General features: G+C 40.1%; 2 protein-coding genes across 3 annotated transcripts; one reads left to right on the top strand and one right to left on the bottom strand.

Annotated features, from left to right (window-relative positions):
• Positions 1-2,497: 2,497 nt before the first annotated feature.
• LOC116312113 lies at positions 2,498-4,881 on the bottom strand. The gene is made up of 4 exons (XM_031729475.2): positions 4,567-4,881; positions 3,755-3,987; positions 3,544-3,636; positions 2,498-3,461 (listed from the first exon to the last, which is right to left on the bottom strand). Exons 2-4 carry the CDS (start codon positions 3,905-3,907, stop codon positions 2,859-2,861), a joined length of 849 nt encoding a protein of 282 aa, XP_031585335.1. The 5' UTR covers positions 3,908-3,987; positions 4,567-4,881; the 3' UTR covers positions 2,498-2,858.
• Positions 4,882-6,988: 2,107 nt separating this feature from the next.
• On the top strand, positions 6,989-11,773 carry LOC116311941 (forkhead box protein C2-like). Of its 2 annotated transcripts, none has more exons than XM_039605499.1 (4): positions 6,989-7,022; positions 8,584-9,011; positions 9,446-9,541; positions 9,632-11,773. In XM_039605499.1, exons 2-4 carry the CDS (start codon positions 8,856-8,858, stop codon positions 10,226-10,228), a joined length of 849 nt encoding a protein of 282 aa, XP_039461433.1. In that variant the 5' UTR covers positions 6,989-7,022; positions 8,584-8,855; the 3' UTR covers positions 10,229-11,773. The 2 variants fall into 2 exon arrangements, with proteins under 2 accessions (XP_039461433.1, XP_031585040.1); XM_031729180.2 differs by having other exon boundaries at positions 7,000-7,022; positions 8,588-9,011.
• Positions 11,774-14,941: the final 3,168 nt, after the last annotated feature.

The following is a 14,941-nucleotide window of genomic DNA, read 5'->3' as shown; positions in this document are numbered from 1 at the left end:
ATTCCGGATGGAGATACAAAGGTGTCAAAAACTATATAATACCCTTTCTGATTAGTATTTGATTTAATATTTCTCAAGTTTCATATCAACGAACACGTTTAAATATTAGACAAAGACAACCTGAGTAATAAAAATTCAAAATCAAACTCACATTGCTGTGGAGGAATTCTGGGCCACTCTTCTTTGCAGCTACATTGGAGGGTTTGGGGCATGAACAGTCTAAGGTCATATTAAAGCATTTCAATTCCATTTAAATCTGGCCTTTGACTAGGCCACTCCAAAACCTTTATTTTGTTTTCTCTGAGCCCTTGAGAGGTGGACTTGCTGGTGCATTTCAGATCACTTTTCTGCTGTATGACCAAAGTGCTCTTGGCATTCAGGGTATGAATCCATAGCCAGATATTCTCCTTCAGGATTTCTGGTAGAGAGCAGAATTCATGGTACCATCAATTACTGCAAGTCATCCTGAAGCAGCAAAGCAGCTCCAGACCCTCACGATGATGTTTTTTTTTTTTTTTTCATGAAATGCTTTGTTAGTTTTATTTCAGATGTAACGAGACTCAAACCTTCCAAAAAGTTCAGCCTTTGTCTCGCCAGTCCACAGAGTAAAGAGTCTTGGTGTTCATCAAAATGTTTTTTGGCAAACAAATAATGGAATTCTCCCATTATTGTTATTTTTTGCCCAGTCTGTTTCTTATTGATGAATCATGAGCACTGAGCACTGTTGTCCTGGCTTCTTTTGTGACCTCATAGATGAGTATTCAATGTGCTCTTGGAGTAATTTAGTAGGCCGGCCAATCCCAGGAAGATTCACCACCGTTCCAAGTTTTTTCCATTGGTGAATAATGGCTCTCACTGTGGTTCACTGGAGTTCCAAAGGCTTAGATTGCTTTGTAACCCTTTTCATAGATGTCAATGATTGAGTTTGTTTAGATCAAGTTTGATGTGTTGCTTTTTGAGATCTTTTGTCATACTTTGTCAGACAGATTCTATCAGATCTGGCAGTAATCAAGACTGCGTGTTTTCCAGTTCTTCATTTGAAGAGGATGCAGTTTTTATCGTTCACCTGATATCAAATGTTTGCTGTGTCAGGAATCTGCACAATTCTGGTGTTCCGTCATAGTTTACAGCAAAAACCTAAATGTCGAAATAAAAACATCACCTTCACTACCTTCATGGTTCCATATGGGCTTTCTTCAGTTAAAAGTCAAAACATTTCTAGAAATTCCGCCTTCTGGCAATCTCAACTGCTTGCACATCATTTTACAGTCACGCTTCACCTGTTCCCAAAAAAAGCTGTTTGCAATCCGTTTGAGAGGGTCACAAGTTAGTACCTCTCCTGCGTGGGCTCCTGACTTGCATGATATGCACAGATGCATGACTTGGTGTCCTTACAGTAGGACATGGTGGTGGAGACTGAAATACTGTCCTGCTTGACCTTCAGTTTCAATCACTAGTACAAGGATTGTGTACCCTTGAGCATTTGTACTGCACGGTTTGTGTCAAAACAATGTAGAGTAGGACACTCATAATCCCTGATTCTTTGCTCTTTATGTTCTATTGTACATGTCTGAACTAAAATCCACTCTGCAGCCCACAGCCTGTTTGAAGCTGCAGGGTCAGGGTGAATAATGGCAAAGGGTGGATCTCTTTCCTTACTGCACTGAAAAGTATACAAGCTGCCTGCATCATGCTGTATGCATTGATTATGTTTCGGTTATTTGTGACCGAAACACCATTTTTCTCAAGTTTCCAAGTTTCCTTCATTAAAAGGTATAACACTTGACTCACTGCATGACATCTGACACATGGACACCTGTTGCAATGCATTTTCAGAGTGCAGATGCAAGGGGCTGCACCTGCACTTTTGCCCCATTCCAGAACTCTTGCCTGACGTGGACGCTTATTCACAAGTCCAAACTGACCTAAGCATGCTCTCTGCTAAAGGAGAGGTTCTCAGGTTCTCCCAGACCTCAGTGACCTGATTGCTGGCTACTGACATGACTTCACAGGGCACATGCTTTCACGTGATGGTCTTTTTTCCCCCTCTCTAAAAATTAACATTTCAAAACATACTACTCTAGCAACCTCCAGTGTTAACCATGCTAATCATATTGCCAGCTAGGTTATGGTTCAGCAAGGAACAAGTCAGGTGTGCTGAAAATAGAAAAGCAAACAGATTTCATGTGCTGCATATTTGCGTAACTTGCGTAACTCAACCAACTCTGTAACCTCTGGGAACAAATGAAAGACCTGATATCTTGCATGATTAATTGTATCTAGATTTTTTTCCCCACTTACAGACATTAAATTTTTCACACCCTAACAAAGCATTGCCTATGGTATATGCATTCTGTTAGAGTATCTTCTGTAGTGTAATAAAGACAGTGTTATAATGGTCAACAAAACTGCATTAAACACCACAAAATGGACAAAAAAAAAAATATAGGTATAAAAACACTTAATTGTGTTGATTTTAATACAAGGTAGTGCGTTTGGGAGTTCAACGTAAAACTCTACTGCCCCCTTGTGGTCAGTCTGTAGTGACTTCAGACATGTATAAAATGTAGTGGCCACAATCACACACACAAAAAAAAAAAAAAAAAAAAAAAAAAAAAAAACATGATAAGCCACAATTTTTTTGCTAAGGACTCCAGGAAACATCAGTATTTTCCCTAAACCATCAATTATCTACAACCAAAAAGTCTACAGCCAAAAATAAAGACAAACACTCGACATTAAACTACATGCCCACTTCGATGTAAAACTATATTTCTGGTTTCTAATAAAAATAGCATGTCCCCTTCAAAACATGAAACATGGAAGTGTATTTTAATAGGAAGATTTTTTTTTAACTATCAAAAACGGGGAACACCGGGGGTAAGTGCTGGAAGGGTGTAAGTGAGGCCACTGCTCTGCGGGCCGGTGAACACAGGGGGAACCTGGAGTGAGGGAACAGCATACACAGGTATCCGCTTGACGGGTGTAGTAGTTCCATAAGCAGTGGCCCAGTGGTGTGTGCTGCCCCCTCCCGTGCAGACAGGAGAACTTCCAGCTGAAGCTTGTAGGATGAGAGGCTGATCCGTGTCCCAGCCGAAGCACCTTTTTGTCCCAGTTCGTCGCTGCGTAGGCTGAATAAAGTGCTCCACCCGGACTGGCAGACGGAGTGTGGGAGTTACGGCTTGAGCAGAGGTGCCGTCTCTCTTCAGGATTGAGTCAATAGAGAAAGGGCCATTAAACTTCACCTTAGGTTTGATCTGAACAGTACTGCGTGGTGCGGGCTCTAGAGAGTGGAGAGGCCGAGGCGGACAGCTCAGGTTCTTGGTCTCCAGTCTGGAGGCCAGAACAGGGAAGAGGTGGAGAATTTCCAAGAAGTGTTCATGCACCATCTCTGTTGTTATCTGCCTGCAGTCCAGCGTCCAGTACACAAGCTCACGATTCATTGTGCCTGGAACTAGAATCTGAATAGCAAACAGTACACACGAGTTTCATTTACAGCCCTTTGTGTGTTTGATTTAAATACATTTTGGAAAAGATGCTTACCTTGACAAAACATTTGTAACCTGTTAAATACCATCTGATGTTGTTGTAAGCATTCCTTTCATCCTTATCAATCACTGAAATCTTGTTTTTTATCTATAAAAACATCAAGTGGACGGGTTTAAAATGGAAACTTGTGTTTCATATTGTAGGTTTGCAACAATCATAACAACAGCAACAAACACTTGAGATAAACACCACACTTATTTCTTACCTGAGTAAAAGTCAGCATCTTATGTGGAGAATACTGGAGAATGATGGCAATCTTAGCCAGATAAGTGGTATTATTGCTACAGAACGCACTCAGAGGGTTAGATAGATCAGTCACAGATTTGTCATCTCCAGACTTCTCATCTTTGTTCTGCATCTTTGGAGAGTCGAGTCAAGTCCCCTTCAGTGTCGTCATAAACTTTACCAAGTACCGGTTTGCACCTGAAGTGGTCAGCTCTGGAACGAAAAGGGGATTTCAGGGTGGACAACTTCAGGCAAATGAGCATGTTTTCATAAGATGATAAACCAGGTCCACAAGTGCTGGAGTCAGGCTCCATGCCGATTTTCCCCCCACCAGCCTTTTAGCTTAGCTCTGAAGCTTTTATTAAACTTCACTGAAACATTCATAAACTTCAGCAAACATTAAATATTAAACTTTCATTCATTTAAAGAACTGGTAAAACTTCAGACCTCAACCAAATCAGCACAATTAGACAAAAGGAAAATACACATTTTTTGCCATTAGTGTAACACTGAAATTGTGCAAATAACTCAAATTCTTCTTGATAAGAAAAAACTAACTTGAAGTAATTTGTCTTGTTTCGAGGAATGTTTAATTTTGCAATGACTTAAGTGTCTAGTAACATGAAGTTAAAACCTGACAAAAATGTGTTAAGTAAATTAAATTGTGAACAGAAACTGTACTGAAATGCTCTGGTTAGATTGTAACGCTCTCTTTTTGTCGTCACCACGCTGCGTCGCCTCAGAAGTAGCTAACCTTTTAATTAAATACAAGCCTAGCAGCACAGAACTCACTTTGAAAGTTGTTTCAACGTAGAAAAACAGGCTTCCAGCAGGTGAAGGTTAATTTCAGAAAATCTTCCCCTATAGTCGTTTCCCCTTACAGTTAGTTTAGTTTCTAAAGTTGATTTGAGGCACACTGGTGGCTCAATTACACAGAATACATAGTCGAGTAAAGGTGTCAAACCAATAAGCAATCTATTCACATGCTAACAGTACAATTCACTGCACATCTCCTTTAAAGTCAAACCAGCAGCCTTTAGCTCCACACCCGTTATTTAAATCAACGACCTTTTCAGATTCCTCCACCCATAACCTGTACTGAAAGCAGGATTACAGCTTAATCTGGTGGATGCTTGTGAGTCTTTAACCCTGAGCCATGTGTTTTCACTTGTCTCTGATTAAAGGTGTGCTATTCAGCTACTCTGGGGTCTGGTCCAAGGAACGGATTCACCAAGGGATCTGTAAAACACCGCTGACCCTCAAGATTTCTACATGTATTTTAGAAAAGATAAAAAATATAAATTGGAGAAAACAGGCTTGGGTTAGACTGAAACAGTCACTATTACATGAAGGACAGCAGCATACACAAACCAGTTCTGATGCAGCTAATTCTGCCCAACCAGTTACTTTCAGAGAGGGACTGAAGCATATGCAGAAACAATAAGGACCAATAAAAATGTCCTTTTGTTGTGAAAGAGCAATAAAAAAATGTTTCTACTAATAAAAAGTGCAAATTCTCAGCTGACTAATTTACTGACATTTCTTAGAGTTATTCCTTTATTAATAACAAAAAGGTTTTAACACAGACTCATCTTCACTGGCATAACCTGAGGTCATTGTTTCAGGTATTTCATAGTTATACATCTTTGTCCACGCAACCCAGCCAAGGTGCTGATTGTGGTTAATTTGAATAAATATACACAGAATTTACATCAGAATTTAGGTGAACATTTTTATCCAGGAGCTACTTTTACCATATTCCATTAAATTCAGCTTTATTTATAATAGCAATAACTAAAAAGGACAGAACTCTGGGGAGCTACCGCATTTCCTTTAATACCCACAGTGTGTCCTAATCTCTGCACCAAAATTTTTGTGATTGGTGGAATCAAATGCTGCACTGAGGTCTAACAGGATAAGCACAAAGCCACTGTTAAAGGCCATAAGAACATAATTTGTAACCATTATTAGTGCTGTTTCTGTCCAATGATGTATTTGAATGCAAATAATCAGTTAACTGTCTGACAACTACTCTTTCAGGAATTTGTGAAATAAATGGAAGGGTAAAAATTTGTCTAAGATTAGCTAAGATTTTGGATCAAGTACAAGATTTTTATTTCCTGCTACTTTAAAAGCGTGTAGTGCATGGCCTGTTAATAAAGATAGCTCATTTTTAAAACTGAAGCATTAATTAATGGTGAAACCTCTTTGAGCAGTCTTGTAGGAATGGCATTAAGAAATCACACTGATGGTTTAGAGGGAGACATTGCTGAAGTTAACTTAGAAAATCGATCAAAGAGAAAGTGAAGTAAATATCAGTAGTTGTTAGCATTGAGAATGAATGAATGAATGAATTAAAACTCTGTCTGTGTCTTTAGGTGATTAATAAGATGGACTGAAAGGTTGCTGCTACTCCTCCTCAGCCTGTACGTCCAGGATGCTGACAATATAACTTGGGTAACACTTGGGTAACTTAATTTCAACTATCATATATTCATCCAGCTATTACAAGGTCTCTGAAAGGCCAAGTAAATCACTGTGTTGATGAATTATTAAATCATGTTAACACAAACTTAGACTGAGTCACGGTCCTGGGTCATTTGACCCAGTGTATTGAGTTTTCTTATATTTTGATATTCATTGTTTATGTTTAAGTTTCATGTAGTAATCTAAGCTCATTCCTATTTAGCCTTGCTTGCCCTGTTATAGTTTACTATCTATTAGATTCCCCTTGTGGCTTCGCCCCTTGAGTTTATGTCTTCCGTGCCTTTCATGTGTTTCAGTAATGTCGTTGTCTCCCATCTTCCATCCTCTCCCATCCTCGTTTACATGTTTTCCCTCGTGCCCCTTTCCATCCGTCATGTGTGTTCTGTTTTGATTATGTCTCATCTCCGGTTCCCTTTTTCCTCTGTGTGTTCATAGTGTGCGTGTTCCTCGTCAGTTTGTCATGTTAAGTCTGAATGTCTTAGTCTGTCATGTGTTTCATGTCTGCATGTTCCATTTTGTCAAGCTCGTGTTGCCATGTCTGCATCTCATTATGTTTCCTGTTTTATTGTGAAGAGTCTGGTGTTTCCATGTTCAGTTTCTAGTTTCACTTCCCCCGTGGCGTCATTATGTTCAATCTAATCAGCTGTTTCCACCATGTGTTTCCACTTCCCCTGATCACCTCCTGTGTTTATTTAGTCTGTGTGTTATTCGTTCCTTTTCTGTTTGTCCTGCTATTCTGCCATGCTCTCCAGGATTTTCATGTACTCATGCTAAGGCTTCACATTTCAGTTTTTTTCGTGTCAGGATTTTCATGTTCAGGGTTTTTTATGGCTACGTTCACACTGCAGGGCTTAATGCTCAATTCCGATTTTTTGATCAAATCCGATTTTTTGTCTGGTTGTTCACAGTACAAATAAAATGTGACAGCAAACGCGCTCTCGTGTGAACGGTTCACGGCCCTCAAAGCGGCCCGCATGCGCAAAAGAAGACGTCACACACAACGCGCTCTGTTTACGGAAGTAAAAATGGCGGCTACAGAGCTAGTAGGTGTTGTTGCAGCAGTCTATCAATTTCTGCACAGTCGTAACCAACAGGATTTTGACAAATTAATTAGAGAAAGAAGGACACTGAGGAAAAAGAGAGCCTGTGCTTTAACAATGGCCTTGTTTGGAGCAGTGGCTGCTACCTGCTGTTCAAACTGTCATACCATGATCGGATATGGGTCGCATAGGGTCAAAAATGTCTGATTTGATGCGCTTTTGCCTGCAGTGTGAACGTAGACTATGTTTAGCCTTAGTTCACCCAGTTTAGGTTAAGTGTTTAGTTTTGCCTTTGGGTCTTGTTTCATGCAGTTAAAACCAGCCTTTAATAAATGGCTCGCTTTCAGTTAGTCTTAAGTTTGTTTCGACACTTTGTTTTGTCTGTATTTGCGTCCTCTATTCTCCACTCCACACAGTCTGCGTCCGCTGACTGTGACATAATGTACTCCACCTTTCATTTATTTGGATGTAGTTGACAGTCTTGAGTCTTTCTTTGTGAATTTTGTATGTTTAATTTGTTTGTTTTTTAGTGTTGTGTAGGAAGACACCATCTCTATGGTGATGAGGTTTGGGGACAATGGCAGAAGGAGAGAGAGAAATATTATATTAGACAATATTCTAAATGTCAAAGATAATGGATTGTACAGCAGTGCACCATTTAGCACTGTTGCCACACGTCGAGAAGGTTCTGGGTTAAAACCTTAAGGCAGTCTGTTGCGTTGACATGCACAATAGGTTAATTGTTAATTCAAAATTTGTTGTGTCACTGTAAGTGTGAAATGTCTGTCTCCTTGTCTTGGCTCTGTAAAGGTATGGAAACTGCCCTGGAAGTACCGCCCCTCTCACACGGTGACAATAGGGATAAGCAGATGACTGATATAATTATTAGTATTAAGAAAAGTTATTTAAAAGTGTTAAAATAATCTTTGTCATCTAACATGAATTCATGTAGAAATAAAAACCGTGTGTTAGTGCTGCAGATATCTTTTGAGTGCACTGACCTAAATGTGTCAGAGGCCCAGAATTTCTTCCCACCCGAGTTGTAAACTGCTGGAATGTAACTTAAGACTCTTTCTAGTCACATTCAAATTAGACACACCGTTTGTGATAGTGACCCATTTTAACTAATGAATACCAGTGACAGCAATATCACCTCACCCACACAGCCTTGGTCTTCCAGTGATTTTTGTTTGTGAACGAGCTCAGTAGTTTAAGCCTCTAAAGATGTAGTTTTCAGCCAACTCTTATTATTCAAACAGTCTCTACTTGATGTCTTGAATAGGAAGGCCTCAAATCAGTAAGAAAATGAAGAAATCTCCTAAAGCATGAACATGGACATCCTGATGGCCTTATTCACATTCAGGATTCCCGCAGTGGCTGCTCCACCAACATTAACGACTCCTCTTCACATGAAAAGGTGATCGTCAGGAACACCCTAATGAATTGTTCCAGCAAGACTTTTAGCCTGGGCTGACCACTTCAGCTACACATCAGCACCGAGTGAGGACTGCGACAACACTCTCCTGTGCAGCACTTTACTCTCCAGCAAACGAGATGGAGAACCAGACAGGGAACTTGGGCACTCCGTTGTCTCTCTCAGATCCAGCCAGCAGTGCTCAGAAGGCTCTGCTCAGCAACACCACCACCTACCTGGCTAAGATTGCCATTGTTCTCCATGATGCTCCAGACAAGATGCTCACCTTTACTCAGGTAACAAAGATTCAGAATTACAAAGCTATCTGCACTCTGCAACCCTTTTTTTTTCGCTATCATGTTGATTGCTGTTGTGCACGGCCTGTGTGTGCTGATGTAAACAGGAAACAGAAGGGTGGTTGCTTGTAACCAGCCGTAGGAAATGCTATAAAAAAAAGAGTGCAATGGCAAGAAACTAGACCAGAAATTTGTTTGCTTCAAAATGAAAGTAGCAATATAGCTGCATGTCATAACTATTAAATAAAACAGACAAGAGGTCATTTATTGGCTTTTTTTCCTCCCAATCAGTCAGACAGGAAGGATCATTTTTCTTCTAAATACCTAATTAGGAGAATCTAAAAACATAAGATAGTGGGGATTTGAAATTGCTATGCTCAACAGTAATGTCTTTCACATGTCAAGCACTAACTTGCATTGTGATGTATGTGCAGCTGATGGACAAGCTGACCCTGTTCTTCTCTGAGGATCGAAAATCTATTGAGAACAACGTCAGAGTTTGTTTGTCAACAAACAAATGTTTTGTCAAGGTAAGATTTTACATATTTAATAAATGATGTTGTAAGAACTACTTCAAGAAGCAAATTTCTGTTCAGCTGACTGAGATATTTTTTTTTCAGGTTCCAATTGTGCCATATTCACTCAATAGTAAGAGAAACTACTGGAAGTTGGATTTGACTCAGATCACAGCGAAGATGATACGTCGGCACTTCAGAGGCATCCTGCAGCTCTTCCCCGATCTGGCCTGTGAGATGCAAAAGGAAAACCTGAGCTCCCGTGAACTTGAAGCTCGCAGATCTGTTCGTATCCAGCGTGAGGTGAAGTTCAGAGGTCCTTTCTCCATTGATTCCCTCCTAAAAACTGATGAACACTCTGCTCAGAACCCCGGAGCTTCTCCTCTCTCTGGTGCTCCTCTCAGAGTGGAACAGCTGCCTTATTATACACCATCCAAACAAGATGGAACAAAGAGAAGCTTCGGCTGGGAATCTGAGGAGCCTCTTACCCTAAAAACTGCAGCAGTAACTTCCCCCATCTACTTAGCTGATGGCAGCAGTTATTTTGAATGTGGAGCTGTTCACCCCATCAAGATGACGCCTGCTTACCCTGAGGCCACAGTCTTCCCCAGACCCACTGCCTCCTATTACGCCACCCCACATGGCAGTTATGCAACATCTCTACCAGCATTCATGCATGATGCTCGAGGTTTTTGGTTGTAATCCTTCTCCCCACCCCTGTTTCTCCCTCCCTACATCTCTCCTCTTTTGTGCTCAGTTATGTGTAGATGCCTCTGGGTTTGCGGTTACCAGCAAACCACTCACCTGGAATATTTAAGAAACAGTTTCTTCCCTTGATTTTCACTATGTTGTTCTGCCCTCTCTAGTGGTCATGTTTGAAGCTAGGACAGGGACAGAAAAAAGGCAACTTCTTGCTCTCGTCTCCAGGAAGCTCCCGGTGTGTTGTCTGCTCAGTAGGAGTACCCGGCACCCACTTGGACTTTGATTCAGGAACCTTGGATTTCTTTCCTGCCTGCCCCATCATCCGTGAGCCTTGTAGCTCTGGAGGTAACCCCGTTGCCAAATTTCCATGTTGTAAAAAATCCTTTGAACTGCTCCTGTCTGTGTTTAGATCTTTCTGCCCTTATGAAATCATCACATGCTCAAAATTGTGCCCTGAACTCAGATTCTCTTGATGTATGCGTATCTGATGCAGAGGATTGTGGGTACAATTCTCTGGAAAAGGCAGCATAAGCTAGCTGGACATTGTGGTAGCGGGCATATTTTACTGTATTGTAGATACTATGTTGTGTTACTATATTTTTTTGTTCTTCATTGTACAACTTACAAAGTATAATTATTAGGGGAATTGTAAAACATTATTTTGAACATGGCATGTGTAGTGTACGGGAATGCCCAGCTCCCGAGGACATTGATTGAGAATAGTGGGCGTAGTAGTGGGAGGTGCTTAGGTAACAAAAGGCCATGCACCAGGTGTGGTAGGCTTTTGTCTTGCTCAGCGTACGGGTTGATTCAACACAGTCCTCTAAGCTATGTGCAGTAAATGTCTCTTCTAAGGCTACATGAGTCACTATAGGTGATTAACTGATAACTTGGGGGCTGTATGTTTTTCTTAGAGAGATGCCATAAACTTTAAGGAAAAAACAAGACAAACTAGTGTCAGTTAAGTACCTTTCAACTCATTGTGTTATTATATTTATACAGGTCAATGTCAAAGCACTTCCTCGGGAATCTTGACCTGTAGCTGCCTGAACTGTGGGGATTTAAGAGTTTGTTAACATGTTTGATGCATTAATGCAATTCATGTTTGTTGTGTTAATGCTGTGCGTGATTCTAACCGTTCTTTGTTTCTTTTGAAATTCCAGTCAAGTGTCGATTATTATCCACTGGAGTTTTTAACTGTTTCTTTTTCTTTTTTTCTGTGTTATTTTAGAGATTGTGTCATTGATATTTTAACCCTGGTCCTGCTCTCCCTTGTAGGTTTCCTGGTAGCTTCTCTGGGAGTAGTACTGAAGTAACTGAATTGTGTGAAGTAGTATTTGGAGTGGTATCACAGAATTAGAGTGTAGTAACTGAATAGTGCTCCACACTGTGCTGCAACCTCTGTCTCCTTGTTTCTTAACTGAACTTTTTAGCTGAACCAACATGTGTTTTGCTTTTTTGGGGGGGTTGTTTGTTGTTGTTTTGTTTTTTTTAAATTCATTGATTATTTTTTTGCATAGTTAATAAAGCTGCTTGTAACAGCGCTTGAACTGGAGAGTGTTTGTCTTGAAATCACCTCTTGGCAGGGCCACACATGCATCATTCTTCTGCTAACCACTGCAGCACCACAAAGCTCTCAACTCCACTGAACCCCCAGAGCTATCTGTTCAGTTCAGTGGTCCTTTCTCCAACGATTCCCTCCTGAGGACTGACCCCTCTGCTCAGGACACCAGAGCTTCTCCTCACTCCAGTGTTCCCCTCAGAGTGGAGCAGCAGCCTTATGCATCCTACACACAGGCCCCAACAAAGGGAAGAGTCTCCTGGCCCTTCCTGCTGCAGACTATAAGTGGAAAATCTTTGTCTACACAGCAGGGGTTCAGCTAATCCAGAGTCTCAAGAGGATACCTGTGTACCCAGAGCCCGCGCCCCTTATTTCACCAATCCACACAGCAGCTATACAACTCTGTACTAACAATTACCCAGGATGCTTTACTCTCTTTAGTGTTTATGTCTGCAATTCCCTCACTCTTTATCATTATTACATACTTCAGCTTCATTATACAGCGTGCGCAATTCACATACTTCCTCCTATAGTTATCCCTTTAACCTTGACTTTCTGCATCACAGATACCTGGAAGGTGTGCTTATGACTACATTTTAAAATGCAGGGGGAAAAGTACACAATATCTTAGGCTTCTCAGCATACTTTATTATAAATCCTTTTATTTTGCTGACAGAGTGTGATTGTAAAGCTATTGGGAAGCACCCAAAATATTTTCAACATGCACCCCACCCCCAAATTTTATTTTTTTGAAAACAGACATCACAAGGATTTAGACTGATTACAAGACTCAAGAGAGGAGACACAGCAGGTACCAGGCATTAGTCCAATGATGACAGACTGGCTGATTAGCGGCTCAGAGTTGGTCCATCAAAGTGGGTTCAGTGCAGGCGTGAACAGTATGGAGGGCCACAAGTGCTAAAATGAATATAAATAAATACATCATGTGATACTAAATGCGTCATTAATAAATTAAAATAACTAATTAAATATAGAAATAATTAAATATGAATTAATTTCATTTTTAAAATATTTGATAACTTATTTCCAATTCTATTCATTAATATCATATCTAAATAATTATTTACTGATTATTTCTTTGATTCTTTTCTTTTTGGTACTTAACAATACTTAAAAAAGGACTTTTTTGTGTGTGTTTGAAGTTGGATAACGCTGATAAACTCACACTTTTTAAGCCCAAAACTAATTAACAAAATGAAATAGCCATACTATTTATTAATAAAGAAGAAATATTTATTGATCCAAAGACAGGTTTTATCTATCTTGGTATCAAAATCACTCCTGAGATAAAACAATCTTCTCAACAAACTATGCAGGAGTATTAGTAGGGCCACAATAAGAAAAAAAAAATTATAGCTGGATTTGAGAATAAAGTCGAAATTTAAAGATTAAATTCAAAATATTGTTTTGAGGAAAAAAGTCAAAATGTGGAGATTACAGTTGATTCATGACAAACTGCCACGGTGCCTATACCCTCTGATTTAGTGAAATTGTACTGCAGAATCAGTTTTCGTACCAAGGAAAGGATTTCTCTTTTAGCACATAAACACAGTGTGGTGATAAATATAAGGACGTTGAAAAGATGGGGAAAAGGTTGGGGACCGCTGCCTTAAAACACTCAAGTCTGACTGACTGAATTGACTTTGGACTCCTGAAGGCCACAAGGATGATTGACAAATTGTGGAGAAAAATGGAGGTATCTTTTAGGAATAGATGAAAGTGTTAACTTGCTGTATTACACTGGAGAAACTGACTTATATAATCAGAGGGCTACTTATTACTTTTAGCAAATTTTCAGATCAATACAAATCAAATATGTGGGTAAATGGTGGCTAAGTTATGTAACTGCTGTGTGTGGGTTGGAGAAATGCAGAGGGCAATGGAGGGGGAGGGGTCCGGGAAGAGGCGTCCCCTTGGTGGGCTCCACAACTCCACAGCAATGGGGTCCTTGTTGTGTCCTTCCATCTGCTGAGGGAATAAGGTTCACCTATTCCCTCAGCAAACTTTCCCGGCTGAAGTTTGAAGGAGTAGAGGCTCCTCAGAGTCCCAGATGAAGCGCCACGCTGCCCCGACTTGTCTGTGTGTGGGCCTCGAACAGAGCTTGCTTTGAAGTAACAATGCTGTGATCTTTGCTGTAATCTGACTAGGAGTGACTGGAGTCAAGTTTCCCACAGCTTTCTCCAGTGATTTTTGGGAACACTATACCTGGGGGGGAAAAGATCCAGTATACTTCAGCTAATACAACCGGGTCTTGTTTTTTTTTGTTGTTGTTGTTGTATTGTTTTTTTAAGCAGTTTAAATAAGAGTTAATATAGTATAAAAAATAGATAGAGACTCTAAGATGCATTACCAGAGATTAGCAGCTTCATCTTGTCTACTACAAAATACCAGACTGAAAATGAAAGCCTTGAAATAGTTCTTAAAGATAACTGAGATAATTAAAAGTTTCTTTTAACTCCCACCAGAGTTAAAGTTTGCATCAAGCCTGCAGCATTTTGGAAGGCTTCCAGGTAAGGGGGGGTGCTCTCTGAGCAGACTTGGCTGATACATCAGAGCTCCAAACTTCCTTATCTGCATCATGTTTCTTGAAGAGTGCAATCCCACAGAGTACTGCAATTACAACCTTGCTCAGTGTCCTGATGTGGACCTTATGCAGTAAACTGTGCGTATGTCCTGTTGGAAAAACGGGAATATTAAAGCTTGGAGACGGCTCAACATTTCCATGGTTTTTTTTGTCAATTTAAGTTATTTGTAAATAGAAATGATGTGATTGGAGTTCCACCTCCATTAATTATAAAAGAACAAGTCTCTGTTCTGTTCATATTTTATATTTACTTAATATGCATGTTGGAAAAAGCCAGTGTGGTGGTTTAAAAAAAATGCATCAACATTTAACAGAAACAAAACAAGTGACAAAGACATTATGAGCCACTTGACTAGATCTATTATTGTCACAGGGTTAACAACTCTGCAATAAACCCCATAGCTGATTTTTGGGGTCGTTACTGCCACATAGTACCTTTGCAAACACGGCATCTTACATTTTCTCTCTCTGTCACACACACACACACACATGCAGACACACACACTGTGTGTCTGCAAGTGCAAAAAATAATATTGTATAGCAATAA

This window comes from Oreochromis aureus, linkage group 22 (assembly GCF_013358895.1).
Source record: "Oreochromis aureus strain Israel breed Guangdong linkage group 22, ZZ_aureus, whole genome shotgun sequence".
Taxonomy (NCBI): domain Eukaryota; kingdom Metazoa; phylum Chordata; class Actinopteri; order Cichliformes; family Cichlidae; genus Oreochromis; species Oreochromis aureus.
Note: the sequence above shows the minus strand (reverse complement) of the source record. Positions and strands in the feature narration are given on the sequence as shown.

Excerpts from the sequence above, each read along its gene's own strand:
- LOC116312113 (XM_031729475.2), bottom strand. The coding sequence starts at position 3,907 with ATGCAGAACAAAGATGAGAAGTCTGGAGATGACAAATCTGTGACTGAT. Across the intron at positions 3,637-3,754 it reads AGATGCTGACTTTTACTCAG|ATAAAAAACAAGATTTCAGT; the intron begins GTAAGAAATAAG and ends ATGTTTTTATAG. Across the intron at positions 3,462-3,543 it reads GTTACAAATGTTTTGTCAAG|ATTCTAGTTCCAGGCACAAT; the intron begins GTAAGCATCTTT and ends TTTGCTATTCAG.
- LOC116311941 (XM_039605499.1), top strand. The coding sequence starts at position 8,856 with ATGGAGAACCAGACAGGGAACTTGGGCACTCCGTTGTCTCTCTCAGAT. Across the intron at positions 9,012-9,445 it reads AGATGCTCACCTTTACTCAG|CTGATGGACAAGCTGACCCT; the intron begins GTAACAAAGATT and ends ATGTATGTGCAG. Across the intron at positions 9,542-9,631 it reads CAAACAAATGTTTTGTCAAG|GTTCCAATTGTGCCATATTC; the intron begins GTAAGATTTTAC and ends TTTTTTTTTCAG.